This window comes from Camellia sinensis, chromosome 3 (genome assembly GCF_055761805.1).
Source record: "Camellia sinensis isolate YWXY chromosome 3, ASM5576180v1, whole genome shotgun sequence".
Lineage (NCBI taxonomy): Eukaryota > Viridiplantae > Streptophyta > Magnoliopsida > Ericales > Theaceae > Camellia > Camellia sinensis.
In genome coordinates, this window is record NC_138963.1 from 119,975,926 (window position 1) to 119,996,123 (window position 20,198).

At 33.9% G+C, this 20,198-nt stretch overlaps 1 protein-coding gene across 1 annotated transcript; it reads right to left on the reverse strand.

Annotated features, from left to right (window-relative positions):
* Nucleotides 1-1,108: 1,108 nt before the first annotated feature.
* On the reverse strand, nt 1,109-8,179 carry LOC114281242 (serine carboxypeptidase-like 17). Its single transcript, XM_082920623.1, has 14 exons — nt 7,910-8,179; nt 7,670-7,815; nt 6,281-6,357; nt 6,047-6,169; nt 5,842-5,944; nt 5,452-5,489; nt 5,174-5,275; nt 3,478-3,558; nt 3,232-3,387; nt 3,044-3,115; nt 2,834-2,952; nt 2,390-2,503; nt 2,173-2,227; nt 1,109-1,405 (listed from the first exon to the last, which is right to left on the reverse strand). The coding sequence occupies exons 1-14, from the start codon at nt 8,053-8,055 to the stop codon at nt 1,322-1,324; spliced, it is 1,416 nt and encodes a 471-aa protein (XP_082776749.1). The 5' UTR covers nt 8,056-8,179; the 3' UTR covers nt 1,109-1,321.
* Between the last annotated feature and the right edge of the window lie 12,019 nt (nt 8,180-20,198).

Consider the following 20,198-nt stretch of genomic DNA (forward strand, 5'->3'; position numbering starts at 1 on the left):
TCCCAACTCCTCTTTTTGTTTGTCTCTCTTTAGCGCTCTCTCTCTCTCTCTGTATATATATATATATATACATGCACATGCGTACATGGCTCACTGAGTCATATGGTTTATTTTTTTGAATGAGTGAACTCATTTTAGTTGTACAGGGCATGAGCAAACTTACAATTTTGCCACTAAAAGTATGAAATATGTTGCTCATGTGCTTTTAGTCAAAAAAGCTAATGGTCGGTTTTAGTTGGACTAAATTGACATTATTTCAAAAATGAAGGTTGAATTCAAACTAATTAAAACTCTAGGGGTCAAAATGATAGAGGGGTAAACTATATGTTACTTGTCATAATTGTCCAAAATTTTAATTAGAGCAATGTTTTTTGAACATAATTAGAGCAAGGTTGGAAAGAATAAAAATAAATAAACTACAAGAGAGTAGAATCTATTGAATGCACCAAAATGCCTTATTCTTCCCTTCTCTCTCTTATCTCCTCTCACCTCTCTCCTCCTATTCCTTGTGCAACTTTGGTCACTAACTACCACTTTCCTATCCCTTAGGCAATCCACCCCTTGAATTTGCTTATAGGGTTTCATATTAAACAAAATGGTGATTAAACAAGGTCAAACAAAATGGTGGAATGGAAATGGTAAAAGTAGGAAAATACGTTGGATGAAGTGGCAAATGGTATTTGATGTCAAAACAAAATGGTGATTAAACAAGGTCAGAAACACTCCCTCTTCAGAAGGGTTTTTAAAGCTATTAAGGTAGGAGATGAGCGAAGCTTTTCTTTATTTCTCTTAATATTTATGTCCCATTTTATCTTCAATAAAGTACAATGTGGACTAACTTGAATGAAACCTAGATTGGGGGGAACTAGTAATATGAAATAATAGCCAATAATTATAAAACATAACACATGTATTTAGAAACATGCCAAATTAAAAATGAAAAAAAAAATTATGTGAAATCCTTACGAAATTAATGGAAATTACCATCTGTAAGAACTTTCAAGAACCATTTATTAACTGAAAAGTACTAACTCATTCAATGTATCAATTTGTAGACGTAAGTGTCACAACTTACTAATTTCAAATCCAAGTCTCATGTCCAACATGATAAATCCAAAATCCAAATCCATATCCGAATTCATGGATACACTTACTTTAAAAAAAAATTATGAACTGAGACACATTCATTGTTGTTGTTTTGGTTTGTATCTCAAGCTCAAGAATACATGGCATTAGCAGATAGTAGTTTTAACACTAGAAATGAAGAGGAGCCGAATTTCTAGTGATACATAGATAGCAAGCAGAGGAAGTTAGTTGTAAATTACAGAGGATAATAAGCAAGCCACCTATCGATCATGGTGTAACATTCCTTTTGCTTGTATTCTGGAGCTACATGACCTGCCCCCTGTACAATATACATAAAATGTTAGATTTTATTTGTTTATTTATTTTTAGATGAGCCTACATAGATCATATGTATAGTACTACCAACTAAAATTTGAGTGGTGTCAGTCAAGCCCGTCTCTAAAAGCACATATTTTTTTTCGTATTACATGCACTATAAAAATCAATTTAAAAGCCTACTTCAAATTCTATATATTTATGAATAGACAAATATAGAATTGGGACTTCATAAATGTGATTGAAGTCCAGACTCCAGACTCTAGCCTCTTCTTTCTCATCAGTGTGTGAGACAAGAGTAAGAAAAGATTGGAGGCGTAAGACAACAACTGCTATAGGGCTCTCTACTACTTAGATTGTCAATATTAATGGCATTAGGTTCTCGTTTACTATTATTATTGCTTTGTTCTTTTGGTCTGACATGAGATCTTTGTTGGGTTTTTGGTAATTGTTGACGTAAACCCTAGCATTATACAATGTTGTGTTCTGTAGCAGCCGCTGTTGTACTCTCTCTTTTGTTTTTCTGACGTAGTGAAACTGGTGTGAGCCGTAAACGTAGACAATCTTGTTGAACTATTTGTGTATTTTCTTGTTTGTGTGATTGATTTTTTTTCCTTCTTCTTGCTTTTGTTTGCTCATTTGGATTATTCCACAACAAGCTTGGGATTTGGGGTTTCTATTGAAATCTAACATAAAATACATTTGAAGTCATTATTTTCAAGCTGTAGATAATGGAGAGAAGAAACAAAGGGAAAGGTTTTGATAACTTGCCTTCACAGTTGCATACGTCAAAGCATAATTGTCTTTTGTAAACCTCCTCACATATCTACATGAAAAAATAAGGTTAAGATTGTGAACACATTTCAATGTACAATATATATATATATATATATGTCAAATTGCACATGTATGCCCACATGAAAGAGAAGAAGAAAGAGGTAGATTTAAAAAATAAAAAGTAAAAAATGAGCAGATTGAGAAAACCCACCCTGCAACTTGAGCATCGACAAACCATGCTCGCCAAACATTACTCAGAGTCAAATTTAGAGTATTAATCCATTGTTGTGTACCGATGTGTGGAACTAACATATCATGATCACCACTGCATAGAATTTGAAAAACCAAAAAAAAGTTCATTCAATGAGTACTAATGTAACAGTGCTTTTAAGGGATTATAGTTTCCCAAATCCTGTAGGTGTAATTCTTGATGTATTAGGACTCAATAAATTGTTAGCAAAAGAGATCATTTTAAATCAAGAGAAAGATAATTAAGATCAAATTTTACTTATACTGGCCACCTTTGGCTTTGTATTTGAAACCCTAAATATTATTTCTTGATAGGCGGTAACTCTATAAAACCTTCGAGATTTTGCAAAATAATGGAAATTAACCAAGAAGTTACACACACAAAAAAAAAAGAAGAAGATTTGACCTGAATATCAAAGCTCGGAGGGAAGCTGCAGTTAGATTCTGATGATAAGCAATACTACTTGTTACATCCTCTGTATAAGCTAAGCTGCCATTGCATCTCTGCCAAACTCCTGTTGTCCCCTGTTCAATATTTAGTGTCATAAAAATTTTACTGATCAAAATTTTCTTTTCTCCAGTATATGAAATTTGATGTTTCATTAGTTCTACATACTGATCGAACATTGAGAGCTTCTTGGACAGCCTTGTTATTTGCCCATATCTCGGAGAGAACATAAAGGTAATCCTATAAAAGAAGAAGACTAGTTGGGTTTTGTATTATGTTATTCGACTAAATAAGAAATGAAATTGCATGCCAAAAGAAAAATTAAACGAGAATTTTGTGTTACAAGGTAGGTTTACCCGGCAAAAAAAAGCAGGACCAATTCGTTGTAAGCGGAGGGGATCTTTAGAGTGCTCTTTGAGAGATCTTTGACGCCATTTTCGATCATGTGGTCTTGGGGATGCGTACCCACAATAAGGTTCCAAAACATGTGCGAACTTTATGTCTAGGATCAACTGTATATTCAAAATATAATCCTTGTTCTCAGTATCTTCAAACTAAAGACTGAGAAGAAAAATAAATAAATAAATGATAGTCCCTCTAACCTCATTGATGGCTTCCATATTTAATTCACAATCTTCATTATCTATATTCACATAATCACCATTGCAACTTGCTTTTGCTGCCTTGAAAATTCAAAAAAGATTGCAGATCTTTTAGAATGATACCATTCAATTGAAAGATATGAGCTTTTTAATGTAATATTTGATCTTATGGTTCTTGATGGCTTGAAAACCAGGGACAATTAGTCAAGCGATATGCACAAAGGCAAACAGCGCAAATGATAAGTTTCATGATTGTATGAAGTATAAAACTATTGAACGAAACTGAGCAGAGAAAAAAAGACAGAAAGAACACAAAAATTAAAAGATCCATTAACAGAGGTGTCCAAAGATTTTCTTGAAAATGGATGTGGGGAAAGAAAAAAAAAAATAGAAAAACCCATAACCAAAATGCTTGGAAGAAATTTCCATAGACCCTTTACCAAAATGCTTATTGTTGCTAAAAGGCCTTTTTGAAACAAGACCTCTAAAGATTCAGCATGTGAAAATGCACAAATCTATTAAATTAACCAAACATACCTAATATTTTTCAGCTTCTTGTGTCTACGAATCTATTTACTATGGTTCCATGAAGACTTGAGGAAGAACTTTGAAAATCCTAAAAACCCTGGAGCTATTGATTTGTGATTATGATTCAATTTTAAACAATGAATAGTAATCCCAATCAAACAATCAACAACAAATCCGCACAACGATTTAATATGGAAAAAGCCACAATTGGACTCCTCCAATTGTGATAAATAAATAAAAAAAACCACGAGCTAAAGCCACAAAACAATCCACTAAGAAAACAAAAAGAATTATACACTAGAATTCTCAATTACTTAGTGAATTCAAGCTTGAATTGAACCGATCCCGATGTGCCTCTTCCACTACTGTCTTCACCATGGAATTGCTTTGCTCAATATTGAATCCACAACGTCGATGTCGAATCCACAATGATGAGCCACTCTGGAATCTACCAAAGCTTCAGGCCCAAGTTCCTCAGAATCTACCGAAAAACACTTCTCTCTCTTTTAGTGAATGGAAGAACAAAATAACCCTTGATGTTTGTCAATACGTAGTTCATTGATCAATCAATCACCCTCTATACATCAAGAAAACTAACATAAAACACCTTCCAATATAGTAAACTTTGTATTTTACTCCTCTTTGAGAATCTGGACGAGTTAAACCCTAAAACTAGCAAACAGCGCACTTCATACTAAACAGAGTCATGAAGACCACTCGAGCCACCACGTTACCACTCGAGCAGTGTAAGGCAGTGCAAACATATAGGCCAACCACTTGAGCACAACATCTATCGCTCGAGTGATAAAACTTGCCTCCCAGAAGTTCAAAACGTAGGCAGAGATACTAGGTAAACCACTTTACCGCTCGAGCACACAAATGACTACTTGAGCGCGCTACCCCTTGACCCCGCTTAGCCCCTGGATCCGCCAGGGGCATAGTCAGTGAAGTGGTAAATAAGGAATGCTCAAGATCCGAAATGTTAGTACAAACTCCTCTACATAAGCATAATTCGGGTTGGATTTGCATCTAAACACTCATAGCCTTACTAAAACGAAAGAGCAAATAAAATCACAACTAAAAGGAATTTTGTCAAACGGGATTGCTAATTACAAAAACCTAACAAACTTATAACGAAAGAAAACAAGAAGATGAAACATGAACTCACCCGATATAGTTCGTCAGAAATAAGTGTTAGCCTGTGAGCAAATGGAATTCTTGAATTGTCATCGACATATGAATCCGTCACTGGATTTCCAAGAATATATCCCTGACAGCATTTTTAAGAACATCACAGTGGACTATAATTTAGGAACCTTGAAAATATAATCATTTTTTGACATAGGAAGGAACATTCCCAATTCTAAATGTTGAGCAAATGACAATGTTCAGTTTGAAGTTGGCTAAATTGAAAGAAAATTCAAGTTCCAGGTTAGGTTCTTTTACTTTAAGGTTCATATATGGCTGCCTTCCCAATTCATTACCTGCAAAACCATAATGAATAAAAACAAATATTAAGAACTGATGGTCCAACGGATTTTTGGGGTCCCCACTAGTGGCAGCGGTGTTGCGCCTCAAAATGGCAGTGATTTTGGTCTCAAAGCCTCGAAACTAAATTGTTTTGAGGGGCAACATCCCTTGTTGCTCAATAGAGACCCAATACTCTAGGAAAAATGGTTTTTGTTAAACAACAACCAAAGCCATTCACATAATAGTTTAGAGACAAGTGATAAGATGGTGTGATCCCACATATAGGACCTACTTGTAGGCTATATGTTGTCCGTGAATCATTTTGTGATTGGTATGTGCAAATAAGATAGTTGAGAAGATGCCTACCATCGATGATCTCTTGAACGACCATTGGTACTACTATGCCTGAATAAGAATCACCGCCAATGTATAGATTATTTTCCAAAAATTCAGGATGGCTTTTCAACCACTGCACACAGCACAGTTAGAAACCAATAAAATCAATCAGCCTATTACTCAAGTTTAGAATGGGTGATATATATAATATTTTGGAAAACAAAACAAAACACACCTTTATTAAAAATTCATAAGACTGTTTTGCTGATTTATAGTCATCCACATAGTAACCTTCTTGGGATTCTGAGTAAGAGAATCCAGTCCCAACAGGTGCATCTACATATAGTATATTTGCGCGCTGTGAAAAATCGTCACCGCTTTTTAGTCATAACTAGAGAAATTTCTAAACAGTTTTAAGTAATAAATTAACAAAATGCACAATTTGCATAAAGATTAGAACAACTTCCACCTGAGTCCATGTATGTTCGTTTAAACGCAACGTTGGTAAGCCACCTTTGTAGCCCTCAAATTCGAAATATACCGGACCTATATGCAATCATTTAAAAATAATAATAAATAAAAAAGAAAAAGCAAAATGTAGGTCATATTTTTTGCTGCTATATAGTAAAATTATTTATTAGTTCATTGGGGGTTCAAGAACATTACTATATACTCACTCAACTGTAACATGGTTTCGAGTTTTGAACATTGATTTTCTTTCACTAACTACTGTTATTGCAGCTCCTGATGTCAAATTTACAGATATTAAAGAACTGCAATTACAACCATTGGTCTGGTGTTGTACTCTTTCTTTTGTCTTTTTCTTTTTCCACATTTTTTTCGAAAACAGAAAGAAAAAAATAAAAGAAAATTGGAACTTGTGTTGATACCTCTTTCCTACATCTAACAACCTAGAATACAGAACTACACAAATAATTTTTTTTTGTTTTCCTTATTATGATAATTTGAGCTTGATTAGATTCCTTTTCTTTTCTTTTCTTTTTTGTTTTGGGCTAACTCCGCCGGTTTGTTAACAACTCCGCCGTTCCCAAGGCCAGGTTAAGAAGGAGGGTTGTGTGTTAGGTATCCGATAGCCAATACGTAAAAAAGCCGCCCAGATCCCTTATGACAATGAATCCTATAGCCGACCCCATTGGATGGGACTTTAGGCTTGGTTTGGTCTTTTTTTTTGGACTAAAGGAATGAATGCATGAGATAAATTGATGTACCTGAAAGCTGTTTTTTTTTATCTTTATCTATTTATTTAAGTTTGGTCTCTAGTTTCCTTTGTAGAGTGATGTTTCAGTTTCAAAGCAATGTGTGCATGTCATGTCATTTGTAATTAAAAAAAAAAAAAAGAGAAGGAAAAGACCAGGTTATGTATCTTTGCATCACACAATATAATTTTTTCAAAGTTAAAAAAATTATATTACATGACTGAGAGATACATTAGAGAGGGACAAGGATTTTCAAGACAAAGAACCCCAACACATTACTAATTGACAATGATCTGAAAATCAATACTAATGGATGATAGATCTTCCAAGTCATTTGGCAGTTTTCAAAGGAAGGAAAAAGATATTACTTTAACGTTGATAACATGTTATCATCGTGGTATAGCTATACAGGATTCATGAATTCTACTAATTAAATGTAATGTAACTATCATTCAACACAATTCAATAACTACCCTATCATCAGCACAGCACGATGTGGTTCACTATTGTATGCCCATATAGTAATTTATTATTAGACAATGATTTTACGTGTTAATAATTACATTGTATCACTGTTACATTAAAATTTTCTCTAATAATATACGTATTGGTTAGGTAAGTAAAAATGGTAAGAAACGAACCACTTTCGTAGAAGAAAGCAGAGAGGCAAGAACAGCCGGGGCCGCCGGTAAGCCAAAGCGTTAGAGGATCTTGAGCAGGGTTCCTCTGAGACTCCACAAAATAGTAAAACAGCTGCACATCATCCATGTCACCCACACCCACATATCTGCATTGCATAATACAATTCAGTAAATCTTTCAATTTCATTCTCAGCAACCAAACAGGGAGAAAGAATTGAAGGAAACAACAAACTCACTGACCCGGTCTCAAGTGAGAAGGGAAGAGTGCCATTAAAACCGGGTAAAGATGTGACGATGGTGCTGGAGGCTGCAATGTGAGAGAGCAACAACAGAAGAAGAATGCGAAAACAGAGTGGAATGTGGATTGTTTGCTTTGATGTTTCCATATCATATCAAGTTTGATAATTTGGGGGGTCACAAAGTTAAACAAAGGTCTACACACACACACACATATATATCCATCCAACGCTCCCTCTGGTCTGGTCTGGATTGTAAGTCCAACACCAACTTCAACAAATGTTTGTTAGTAGTAGTGTTGGTGGTGGTGGTGGTGGTGTGGAATGTGGAGCTTTTGAGCATTTTGACTTATGAAGAAAATTAGCTGTACAAGTGTTTGGTTGAATTCTACATGAGTCAATTCCCATTTGACCGGTGAGTTACTTCATATTTCATGGGGCACGTGGATTTTATGAAAAATGCATCAAATTGTGGGGGTGATTATTCAGTATTCTCGAAGTATGGACCCGTGGTGCTCTATAAAGTTTTGATTGGTAGAGGGGGATAGGGGCCCATGATTTATGTTGGGAATGGGGAACAACATGATTGGCTTGGAGTATGGCCACGTGATATTCCGGGATTATTGAATAATTTCTCCAAATTGTGTTAGGGTAATACTGGCGGTATCAAATTTTCTACCAAATAAATAACCAAATGTGTTACATGAGCGTGGGGTCTACATTTTTATGGACCCTATACCCATATAAGACATTTGGTTATTCATTTGGCAGAAAATTTAAAAAATATGGCATTTTAAATTGTGTTATGAAAAATCTATAATACAGTTCTTTTTAAAACATGTATTATGTTCAGTTATGATATTCGTATTTTTAATTATAATTTATTGTATTGTTAATTATGATTCATTGTAATATTAGTTATGATTTAGTTATGATTTCTTATAATTTTTATGACCAAGGAGGTCTTTGGTTATGTCTCAAGTTGTGTTTGATTATGACTCTTAGTTATGACTTGGTTATGATCTATTGTAGTTATTATTTTGGTTATAACATTTTTTTTTTGGTTATACCTTAAATAGTGTTTAGTTATGGCTCATTATATATTTTTTAAGTCAAGAAGTGATTTAGTTATGACATTTGTGGTATCAATACTACAAATGTCATAAGTTGCATATGGTACGCACCCCTTTTTGGATAGTGTATAGTAGCATGACTTGCGTTATGAATTTTATCTTAAAATAAGGTGAATGGTGTAAATTTAAAGTTGAGAGAATATTGATCGCATTTAAAATGATTGTAATTCATAAATGAAAAATGCTAGTGATTCTAATAAAAAAATTATTAAATTTTTTTATCAAACACTCATGCGAGAGTGAGACTCATGAGTATAAACCCCACATTGATATGAATGGTGGATAAAAATTTTGATAATTTTCTCACTCACCTAGCATTCAGCTTCATAAATATACTTTTCAAGGTACTTTTCCGAGTTCCAGTGTTGTTGGGATTTTATGGCATGTCAATTGGGTTGGAATGTGCCAGGTCGAGGTTCCCCTGAGCTTTTAAGAGCATTTTTTTCCCTTTCCTCCCTCCTTTTTTTTTTTTTTTTTTTTTTTTTGGGGGGGGAGGAAGCACTTTATCCCTATACATTTTAAATATAGGCAGAAAATCTTCTTATAATTTTGGATTAAAGTACTATCGTTAATTTTTGCATTCAAACTAACGGAAAGTATATCACACACACTATTTATTTGAAGGGTGCTGTTATGGTGTACAACCCCTTAAGGTTGCACACCATATGCAACCAACACAAAAGGTGCAAATGGAAGGTGTAAACATAAAACAGGACAGCAAACAGAAAGGCGTAAGTGTAAGGTGTAAGTTGCACACTTAAGAAAAATTCTTATTTGAAAGGGTTTAGCTTTCTGAAAAAATAAAGTGAAAGTAACTGGACAAAAACACAATTTTATCCTCACCTTTTCCAAATCTGAAATTAGATTAAGATGTTAATTAAAATTAAATTAAAATATAATTAATGATTGACCTAAAACATAAAATATAAATGATTGATTTAAAATTTAATATAATTAAAATAGAAAATAAATAATAATCAACAATTGATCTAAAACATAATTCAATTAAAATTAGATTAAGATGTTAAGAATTTTAATAAATAATTAAGAATTTAAGATTAATTGTATTCTAAAACATAATTAGATTAGAATTTGAAAAAATTACCCATAAATCTCATATGGGAAAATGTTGATCCATTTAGTCTTAAGAATTTTCTTATGAACCAATTAGTCCTTTTTGTTTTGAAAAATTATATTTATTTGATTTGATGTCATTTGAGTTTAAGCGAATACCTTTTTGTGATATATTTTTTCAATTTTCTAATTCGTTTTTGAGATGAGAATGGATAGATGAGGTGTGAAAAATTCTTTTTGAGGAGATTGGTGGCTGAAGTGTTGGTTGTCGCGTATGGAATTCTACATTTCTGTTAGTGTGGTTTTTGGTGTTACATTAGAGTGCTACTTTTGAAAATAAAAAGTTTTTATGTGTTACATTGATTAGAGTGTTACGTTTAGGAAAAATACACTAAGGAGTTCTTTTGGAATATTATATTGTTACATTTGAGAAAAGTACACTAAGAAGTTTTTTAGTATGTTATATTAGTGTTACATTTTGAAAAAGTGCACAAAAGAGTTTTTGTGTGCTATATTGATTAAAGTGCTACGTTTGGAAAAAAATGCACAATTGAGTTTTTTTTTTTTTTTTTTTTGGAATGTTACGTTTGAGAAAAATATACTAAGGAGTTTTTTTTACTGTGTTACATTGGAGTGTTACGCTTGAGAAAAGCACAATAAGGAGTTTTTTTAAAATGTTACGTTATTACGTTTGAGAAAAATGCACTAAGGAATTTTTTAGTGTGTTACATTGGAGTTTTACATTTTTGAAGTGTTACATTAGAGTGTTATGTTTAAAAAAATTATACTAAAAAGTTTTTTAAAATGTTATGTTTAGTAATTTTAACATTATGAGAAAACACATATTTTGTCCCTCAACACATAACACATGAGCATTTATGCTTGGTTCTTTATGTAATTCACACTAGAATATGACTTTTGGATCTATAAGAAAAAAATGTAGGATCAAATAGTTCATAAGATTACTATTTGGAATTTATTGGTGCTTCAACCTTAAAATTTTAATAATTACAATAAATAATTAAGGATTTAAATTTAATTGTGATCTAAAAAATAGTTAGAATAAAAATTGAAGAATTATATTAAGTAATTAAGAATTTATAATTTATTCTAATTTAATTGAATTAATTTTAGAAATTATAAATTGTGTGTATTTGAGAGTAGATAAAAATAAAATAAAATAAAAAAGCATAAAGTTTGAGGATATTATAGTCATTTTAACAATGTTAAAGGTTTCACTTTGGTCCAAAATCACATACATCTTTCTAACTACGTTTAAACTATAAAGGAGTAAAGTACTTGAGGCTCAAACCATAATAGGATAAAATGATTTTCATTTATTATATTTTATGATAATTCAAGGTATCACCCTCATAGTCTAGCTCAATTGGGCCCGAGTTACCTTGTATGTGGATAGATGAAAACTAATATTTGGTGATCATAAAATTAACAACTAGGTAAATTTCTAATGGCTCGTTAAGACTCTCCAAATTTATTTAAGAGTATTTGAAATAGACTATCCAAATTTATATGCTAAGAGTATATTATATATATAAAAAAATAATAATAAAAGTCAAGTTTAAATTTGAGTGTTAAATGTCCGTTAACTTAAAAAATGAGTGGGTGTTTTAATAATATAATTAAAATGTGTGTTAAAAAATGTGGTAGGTAAAGTTTTAATAATATAATTAAAATGTGTGTTAAAAAATGTGATAGGTAAGAACTGAGACCGCTTAAATATGTATAAAAAATAAGTGTTTGACTTATTTCAAGTTGGCCATGTCAAATTGAGAGCGCATTTGAATTTGGTAGGCCCATTTTAGAACTAATTTCGGTGATCCAACAGTTCACTTTTTAGAACTTATTGAGTAGAATATTTATGTAAAAAAAATCAAGATGATCAAATATTGATAGTTATATGTTTGAATCAAAATTATATTACAAAACATGAATGACTATTCTTGAAATTATATTTATTGTCTAGTTTTTAAAATAAATATGATTCAAACATATAGTTACTGATATTCAATTATCTTGATATTTTGCATAAATATTTATTAAACGAGTCTTAAAAAGTAAATAATTCGGATTATCGAAATTGGTCTAAAAATGGACCTATCAAGTCCAAACATTATCTCAAATTAGGATGAAGATTTCAGAGAAACCACACTTATAAAATAAAACTAATTAACAAATGCATTGAAACACCCCAAAAAAACAAAAAACAAAATTGTATTAGTTAACTATCCTAATGTCTTGTACTAATAGGCTCTTGAAGTGTCTATTGAACATGCTCTGAGACCATTGATGGGTGGAGGAGCTCCAATTCACTACTCTTCCATTTGAGTAGATTTATTTAGTTGTATGAGACTCGTAAATAACATACATATAAAATTTATATATAAAAATTGTATGTAAAATGATATATTTCATTTATATTCATTCATTGATATTTAAGGTGCCTACTACTATGGTTCATTATTACCAAAAAAAAAATGATTGCACGTTATTCTTTTTATAAATTTTATATAAAAATTATGTTTGATCATCATTTAGATGATATAAAGTGACCATATTCTACAATTGTATAATATTGGGTGCATAAATTCTCTTCTTTTAGAAAAATTATTTCAAATTTTTATGAGTAATGCGTTTGCGTGGTAAAGATTAAATTGATGTAATGTGAAATCTAAATATAAATGAATCTCAGTCCTAAATTAGTACTTTTAAGTTTATAATATTTAATGTACAATCATAATTCAGAGCTCTAATGGTGGAATTCTAATCAGAGTTCCACTGACGTGGCAGGAAGCTTTAAAAAAAAAAAGAAGAAGAAAACCACAAGATACATGCATCACATCATTAATGAATAAGACCCACTATCAACTCATTAAAACTGTGATCAAAACTCTATAATTACAACTTTAAAACATTTTCCTTTAACGTATTGGGTGGGTAGTGAACAAATTTTCTCTCATGTCCATATCTATGACAAGTGCCATTGGATAAGGGAACAAAGTCAATTCAGGTTCAAAATCTAGAATAGAAGGCACAACTAACTTACTCTTGTTTTTTTTGGCAACTAACTTTTAGTTATGGGTCTCTCTCTGTCACCTCATAAGAAAATTACATGAAGGGAAATTGATGGGGGATGGAGTTGCGCTTATATCTTAGTAAGTAGATTTATTATTTAATAGATTTTATGATATTAAATGAATTTTTTTATCAAATATAAAATTTGTCATAAAAAATATCACTAATTATAAGTTTTAGTGACGGTTTAAAAAAAATTAACAAAAAAAGTCACTAATTTTTAACTTTCAGTAACATTTTGAAAAATTAATCGCAAAAAAATCACTAATTGTTAGTTTTAGAGACAATTTATAAAAATCATAACAAAAAAGTCACTAATTGTAAATTTTTAGTGACATGCAAAAAAAGTCGGAAAAATTTATTTTTCGTGACGATTTTAATATGGCTTATTTTCAATAGGATTTAATAGGACTTAAATTCAACTATTATGACCTATTGTTAGTTTCCCCAATTGATGTGTACCATATGTAATTTGTTATATATTTTTATGATAAATATTATATATATATATATATATATATATTAGAAGAGTTATAATAATTTGTGATTTAGAAATGAAGTTACATATTTTGACAATATTTATTATGAGGGATGGCTTTTGAATACTCGTTCACTCCAATCAAGCCCTTGAAAGTTCATTGAGTTGCTACCTGAAACAGAAGAAAATTCCGATCGGAGATACCGGGATTAGCACTCTGGCAAGCAAGTTAGTTCATTTCGAAAGAAGAAGTGTCTTAATTTCTTAGAGTGCAAGTCTGTTAGAACATATCTTTTTATTCCACATTTTCTCCTTTTATAGAGCCATTCGACCAAATATTTTCCCTTGTAGCTTAACCTTTCATCATCATCATGTCAGGACCCATCTCTCTACTATACTTTTGAGAAAGGACAGCTTGGGCCCACTTAAAGGGGTCATGCCGACCTGCACAATATACTCGGCTTAGATACACAACCTAGATATCCTTAACTCGGCATACTCTTTAGTCCATTCATATCTACTCAGCAATGACTTGTTTGAGCCTAGTGGGCTTTGGCTAAATATGGCTCATCAAGGATGGGATTGGATGTGCCTTGTTTGTAGATTAACATTTTCTTATACTCGGCTCCCACAATTGCCCCTAGAGCACCTGGTTAGTTAATATCCCAAGTATCCTGTGTGCTCAGCTTTTTCTTGACCTACGCATGCGACTAATTATGTTAAACTTGGATTACACCCTATAGGCCTTGAAATTTAGGCGCATGATGGATATGCCATCATATATCTGACATGATGGATGGGACATGATGAAGAATATATAAAGCTTCCCACCTCTTTACGTTCTTCTGACCCTTCATTAATTGTGATTTCAAAAAATCGTCACTTCCATCCCTTCGTTTTCGAAAAGACTTCATTCTTACAACCTTTCACTTCCAACCTCTTGATTGCAACTGCTTCAATCTTCATTTGTTCGAGCACTTTTATTAGAACCTACAAGTTTTCAGAGCCTTTTCTCTTATTTCATTTTTTGTATTTTCATGATTTTTGACCTTGCTCCACCTTTGGTTCATTCTTTTGCCTTCGATTCTTCCATTCTCCAACACATTCATGGCGAACTACTTAAAGGCTCTGCTTTTTTAGAGTAAGGTTGCATCTTTCCATCGCTATTACGCGATCCCTGACAACGTTCAACTAGAACTCATCGTGGACACGGTCGTGAACCTTGAGAGGTCTGACACTAGCACCATAGTCTTTCTATTATTAGCGATTGCCTAGGGCAGAGTGCAATTTCCCCCTCATTCCTTTCTTCAATTTGTTCTTCGCTTTTGGGGGTTGATTCCTTCTTAGCCAAACGTAAATTTCTACCGAATAATTTTGAGTATTATAGAACGTAACAGCCGATTGAACACCAACCTTTCCATCTATAATGATTTTGGTTTAGACCCGACCCGTTTATCGTTTTGGATCTAGGATTCCTAATCTTAAATGGTTGTTCATACCCTTATATGTCCTATTCTTGGTTGAGTTTGGTTATTTGGATGTCATTGTTGCATTTGGAACAAGTTGGGAGTTTGTTTTTTAAAAGAGTCTTTGCCCAGATTTTGGTCAGTTCGCTCGAGCTGTCCTTTGGTCGCTCGAGCGGTCTTTGAGAACTTTCAATATAATTACAGATCTGCAAAAGTATTGGGAAGGTAATGTTTTTCGCTTGAGCAATGTTTCTTGTGCTCGAGCAATCTTGGTTCGAGCAGTCCTTCTTGAGCTCGAGCAGCTAGCCCCTGTCTGCAAAACCTCTGGGAGGGTATCATTGTGCGCTCGAGCAGTAATTTTGTTCGCTCGAGCAGTCTCACTTGATGTGTCTGGTCGCTCGAGCGGTGTTTTGGTTGCTCGAGCGGTCTACGCGTATATCAGTTCGTAAAAGTCACTTTTTGGATCACTTTTTCATCTCTCTCCCTCTAAACATTTAAAAACCCCAAATTTTCTTGATCTCTCTCTAGAAACCATCTTTAAATCTCAAATACACTATCATCCATTGATCTTTACACCCTAGTCCCTTTGATAAAAAGGGAGAGCTCACCTAGAGCTTCATTTTAATCGGAGCAAAGTTGATTTTCGGTTTCATCGAGGTTTCTTCACTCGCTCTATTGTCTTCTAGTCCTGAGGTAGAGATTTCTTCACACTTTTGTATGGTTTTCAACTTGGTTATTTGTTTTTCTAAACAATATTGTGATCTAGGAATTTTTGAACAAAATCTAGGATTTTGGTTTAAAAATTAAAATAGGGGTTTTCAAGTGAGTTCTTGAATATGGTTGTGGGTTTGTAAATGTGGTTGAGTTATGATAAAATGGCGGATTTTTATAATTGGAATTAATTTATAAAGGAAAGTGAATTTTGCCCTAAAATGTGAATATTTAAATTTGTAAAGAGGAAATGGAAATGATATGGGTTTTGTGAAATCGGAATGATGATGATGATGGAGGAGTTGGATATGCATTATCACTTCCATCTTGAAATTTTGGAAAGTTTATTATTATTGGAAATTATATATCTATTTAGAGATATTTGTTTTGGGCTATCGTTGGAAGATAGTTATGATTGTTGTAGAAATTGCATGAGAATTAAGAGAATTGAAATTCATTTCTCATCCATTGGCATTGAGCATTGTTGCATACTTAACACATTAAAAATGTATATTGTTTTGAGAAAAAAATGGTGAATACCTTGGTGAATCTAGGTATGGGTGTGGTTGTGGTATTATTGTTAGCATGTGTGTCCTTGGTGAAAGTCCAGAAACCCTCGTGGATGGGTGTCGATCCTTTCAATTAGTATCGATAAAAATGACGATTGGTAGTACTTGCATAGCCTACTTACAGACACGTACCTAAAGATTCCCAGTGCTTGTATCCATTGCCCTGTTTTTTTATTGTGAAGAACGTGTTTTTATGAATTATGATATAAACCTGGTATTGCATGGTTTCGAAAAGAGATATAAAAATGTTTTGGCACGAGTATTGCATTTGCATTCCCCTTATAACTTTGTTAAGATTCATACACTGTGTTAGAATATCTCTACTGGGTTTTGTCTCACCTTATGTGGAAATCCATTTTCAGGTGCTGATGATATGCCTCCGCCAAACCCGTAGCTTGGAAGGACTTGGAGCCAAGAGCTTTTTGCGTTGTTATTATTGTATTTATTTTTGTACAAGCCTATGGATTTAATTGTATTGAGTTTAAACTCACTTTTGTTGTGACCAAGTATCGTCTTAAAAAGTTGTAGCCACTAGGGCATTTATATATCTGTTTAACTTTTCTTTCATATCATTAATTTGTGGCACATGCTGTAGATTCATGGTTAGGAGTTATGAATATATAACTGCATATGTTACCTTTTGTACAATGTAATCATATGAATGGAAGATAACTATTTCGGTGCATGTTGTTATTTAATTAATATCATGAGATAGTTTTATTATTATATTTTTGGGACGTTACAGCATCCCTACCATTTGACACTGTTATGCCCTCGCCAAGTGTCACGACCCAAACCCGGCCCTATGGGTTTAGCACCGTAACCGGCCAGTAATCCGAGATTACCGAAGGCCTGCTTAACAGTAATACAGTAAAACAGAGTACAGGGCGTGGCGGAAGCCAATACAGTAATTAAACAATGTCCAATGAGCTGTGACAGTCTGTATGCAAAAGATTTCCCATGCATTTATACATAAACAGTACAGAACAGTATGTACAATATTGACATTCATTCAATCTAGGGACTCAACCCTAGATAGCGGTACAGAAAACATTCCGTCTGTACAAAACAGTACGGTCTATACAAAGTTTACAGTCACACAGTACAGGGACCTAATCCCTTGGTAACAGTACGGTAAACAGTCAGTCTATACAGAGCAGTTAGACAGTACAGAAGACAGGCGGGGGAAAACAAACAAAACACCCCCATGCCATAGCATGGCAACTCGGAACCTCGCAGTGAGGCACAAAGGCTGGCTTGACAAAACTGGAGTCACCCTGACGCTCCTAGCTCCGTTCTGGTGCCTGTACACCTACATATATATATGAGCAGTGAGCTAAAGCCCAGTGAATAACATAAAGCGTAAAGGGGTTTAGAATGAATGTCCTTACAGTAATGAAAACAGTTCATTTCAATCAGTAATTCAGTTGCTCAGTACAGTAAACAGTCATATGTGGTACATCCATTAGCATAACAGTAACAGTAGGTCTTAAAAGACCGAACAGTAATGATGGCCATCAGTCAGTAAACAGTAATGGTTCCACAAGGAAACCGACAGAGATCTCTGTGACAGTAACAGTAACAGTAAACCGTAGATACTAAGGATGCCACAGTACAGTTCAGAAATAAAGGACATACATTCATTCAGTAAATAATACCAGTTCAGTAAACAGTTCAGTTCAGTATTCAGAAGATAATCAGTTGAACATATCTTTACACAATTGTTACTCACAGAGTTTGGGCTACAGTATGCTAGAGCGTGTCTCCCCAGTTGCCAACCCTACACAGTTCACAGGTTGAACACACACTAAGCTATACAGTTGGGAAATATAATAACTTAATCCCTAATTCCTCGGTGTGTTCTACATCTATATCCTCAACAAGATGCCTTAAACTAGGCCTAAGAATGCCTAGAATGGGATGAGGATGCACAGATGTACATTTAAAAGCATGTTCAGGATTTTCAGAAAAACAGAGTCCCGCTCGAGCTCAGGTTTCCCCGCTCGAGCTTGAGACATGACTCCGCTCGAGCGCCCAATACTCCGCTCGAGCGGACTGCAAAACAGTGCAGAGAGATGCTGGTTGCTCGGATTCCACGCTCGAGCGTAAATTTCCCCGCTCGAGCGGAAGTGCGAAATCTGGAAAACCCAGATTGCACCTCCAAGCTCAAACTCAAGTTCAAAAGCATCAAAACTCGACCTCTTGGGCTAAATTTCCAGAAAACATCTATAAACATATAGAATAACATGTTTTAAAGCCCAATTTGAGAAATCAAAGCCCAAGGGTGTTTAATTCAAACCAATTTCAAATCATTTTCCAAGAACAATCTTCAAACATGACATGCATGATCTTAAATCATTTTCAAAGCTTTAATGCTGTTTCAAGAGAGCTCAAGCCTTCAAAAACAAGATGAACTCATGGAGTATGACCAAAAGATGGACATGCATGTGAGGTATGATGAACCACATCCTCAAAACTTCAATATATGTACATGCATGCAACACTTAAGCTTCAATTCACCATTAATGACCCAAATCATGACTTAGCTCTACAATCTAACATGGACCATGCAACAATCAACTCAAAACATGGACAAGAAGACAATGGAGCTACCTTTAGTCTTGTAGTTCAAGAAGGGAGCTCAAATATGCAAATACACTTCAATTCCAAGCAAGATCAAGCAAATCTCTCAAGAACAACTCAACTCTCTCTCACTCTCTAGCTTGGGTCGGTTGAGGCAAGAAGAGGAGAAGAAATGTTTAGTTTGATCACATACGTGGAGTGTAAAAGGCTCAAGTGTGTGTATATGAGATAGTGGCAAAATGGTAAATATGGCAAACTCTTTAATTGGCTTATTTTAATCTAATTTAATCATACCCAATCAATTTTCAGATAATTATACTATAAAATCACCTTAATTCTAAGGATCATAGAACACTAATCGGTTTCGGATTCGGCCGTCGGTAAGGCCTTCAATTAGCAGTTTAAACATATAAACATGAACAGATAATCAGACAATTAAACAGATAGAATGCAATTAACTAACATATACCCAGTCAATTCAGTTTCAATTTCAGTCAGTTATCAGTTCCATTTCGCAGTAATCAATGATTAACGGTAATCATTCAGTCATTAATCAGTAAACAGTATGAGGGTTGTTACACCAAGTCATCCAGTCGACAAGGGCAATTCTTCATGAGGGCTAAAGATGTCCACCACCAATTGGTGACCATGCTTGCCAGCTTGGAACAAAAGGTAAATGACGTCATGGTCCTTGTCTGTGGCAACTGGGAATTCAAAGCGAAAGAAGACCCCTCGGACCTAATTTCTAGGCAAAAAGGTGAACTAAGTGGTCGAGTAGTTGCAAATTAATTTTAATTTTATTTGGCTTCCAATGTTCTAACAATTTCTTTTTTGAAGGTAACGATCTCAAAAAAGTGATTATCTTAGAGGACGAGGCTATTCTCGCCCAAGTCAAGACCGTCCTTGACTATACTGGCCGAAAGAACCTCCAAGGGTAAGGTTGTGCCGCCCATATTCTACTTAGATATGATCCGTCTTACACCTCTTTCGCTGCTGCCGATCATATTTCGATTCTTTAAGGTGAACGGCAGCTCACAGCTCTAGTTTTTGAAAGTTATGTCAACTTGAGGGATATAGGAGTGGTTGAAGCATTAGATAGTTAGAACAACGAAGAGAACGCTGAAGTAAAATAGGGCGCAAATAATCAAGACGCCTAAAACAGAGGACTTGATTTGTTCAGAAACTG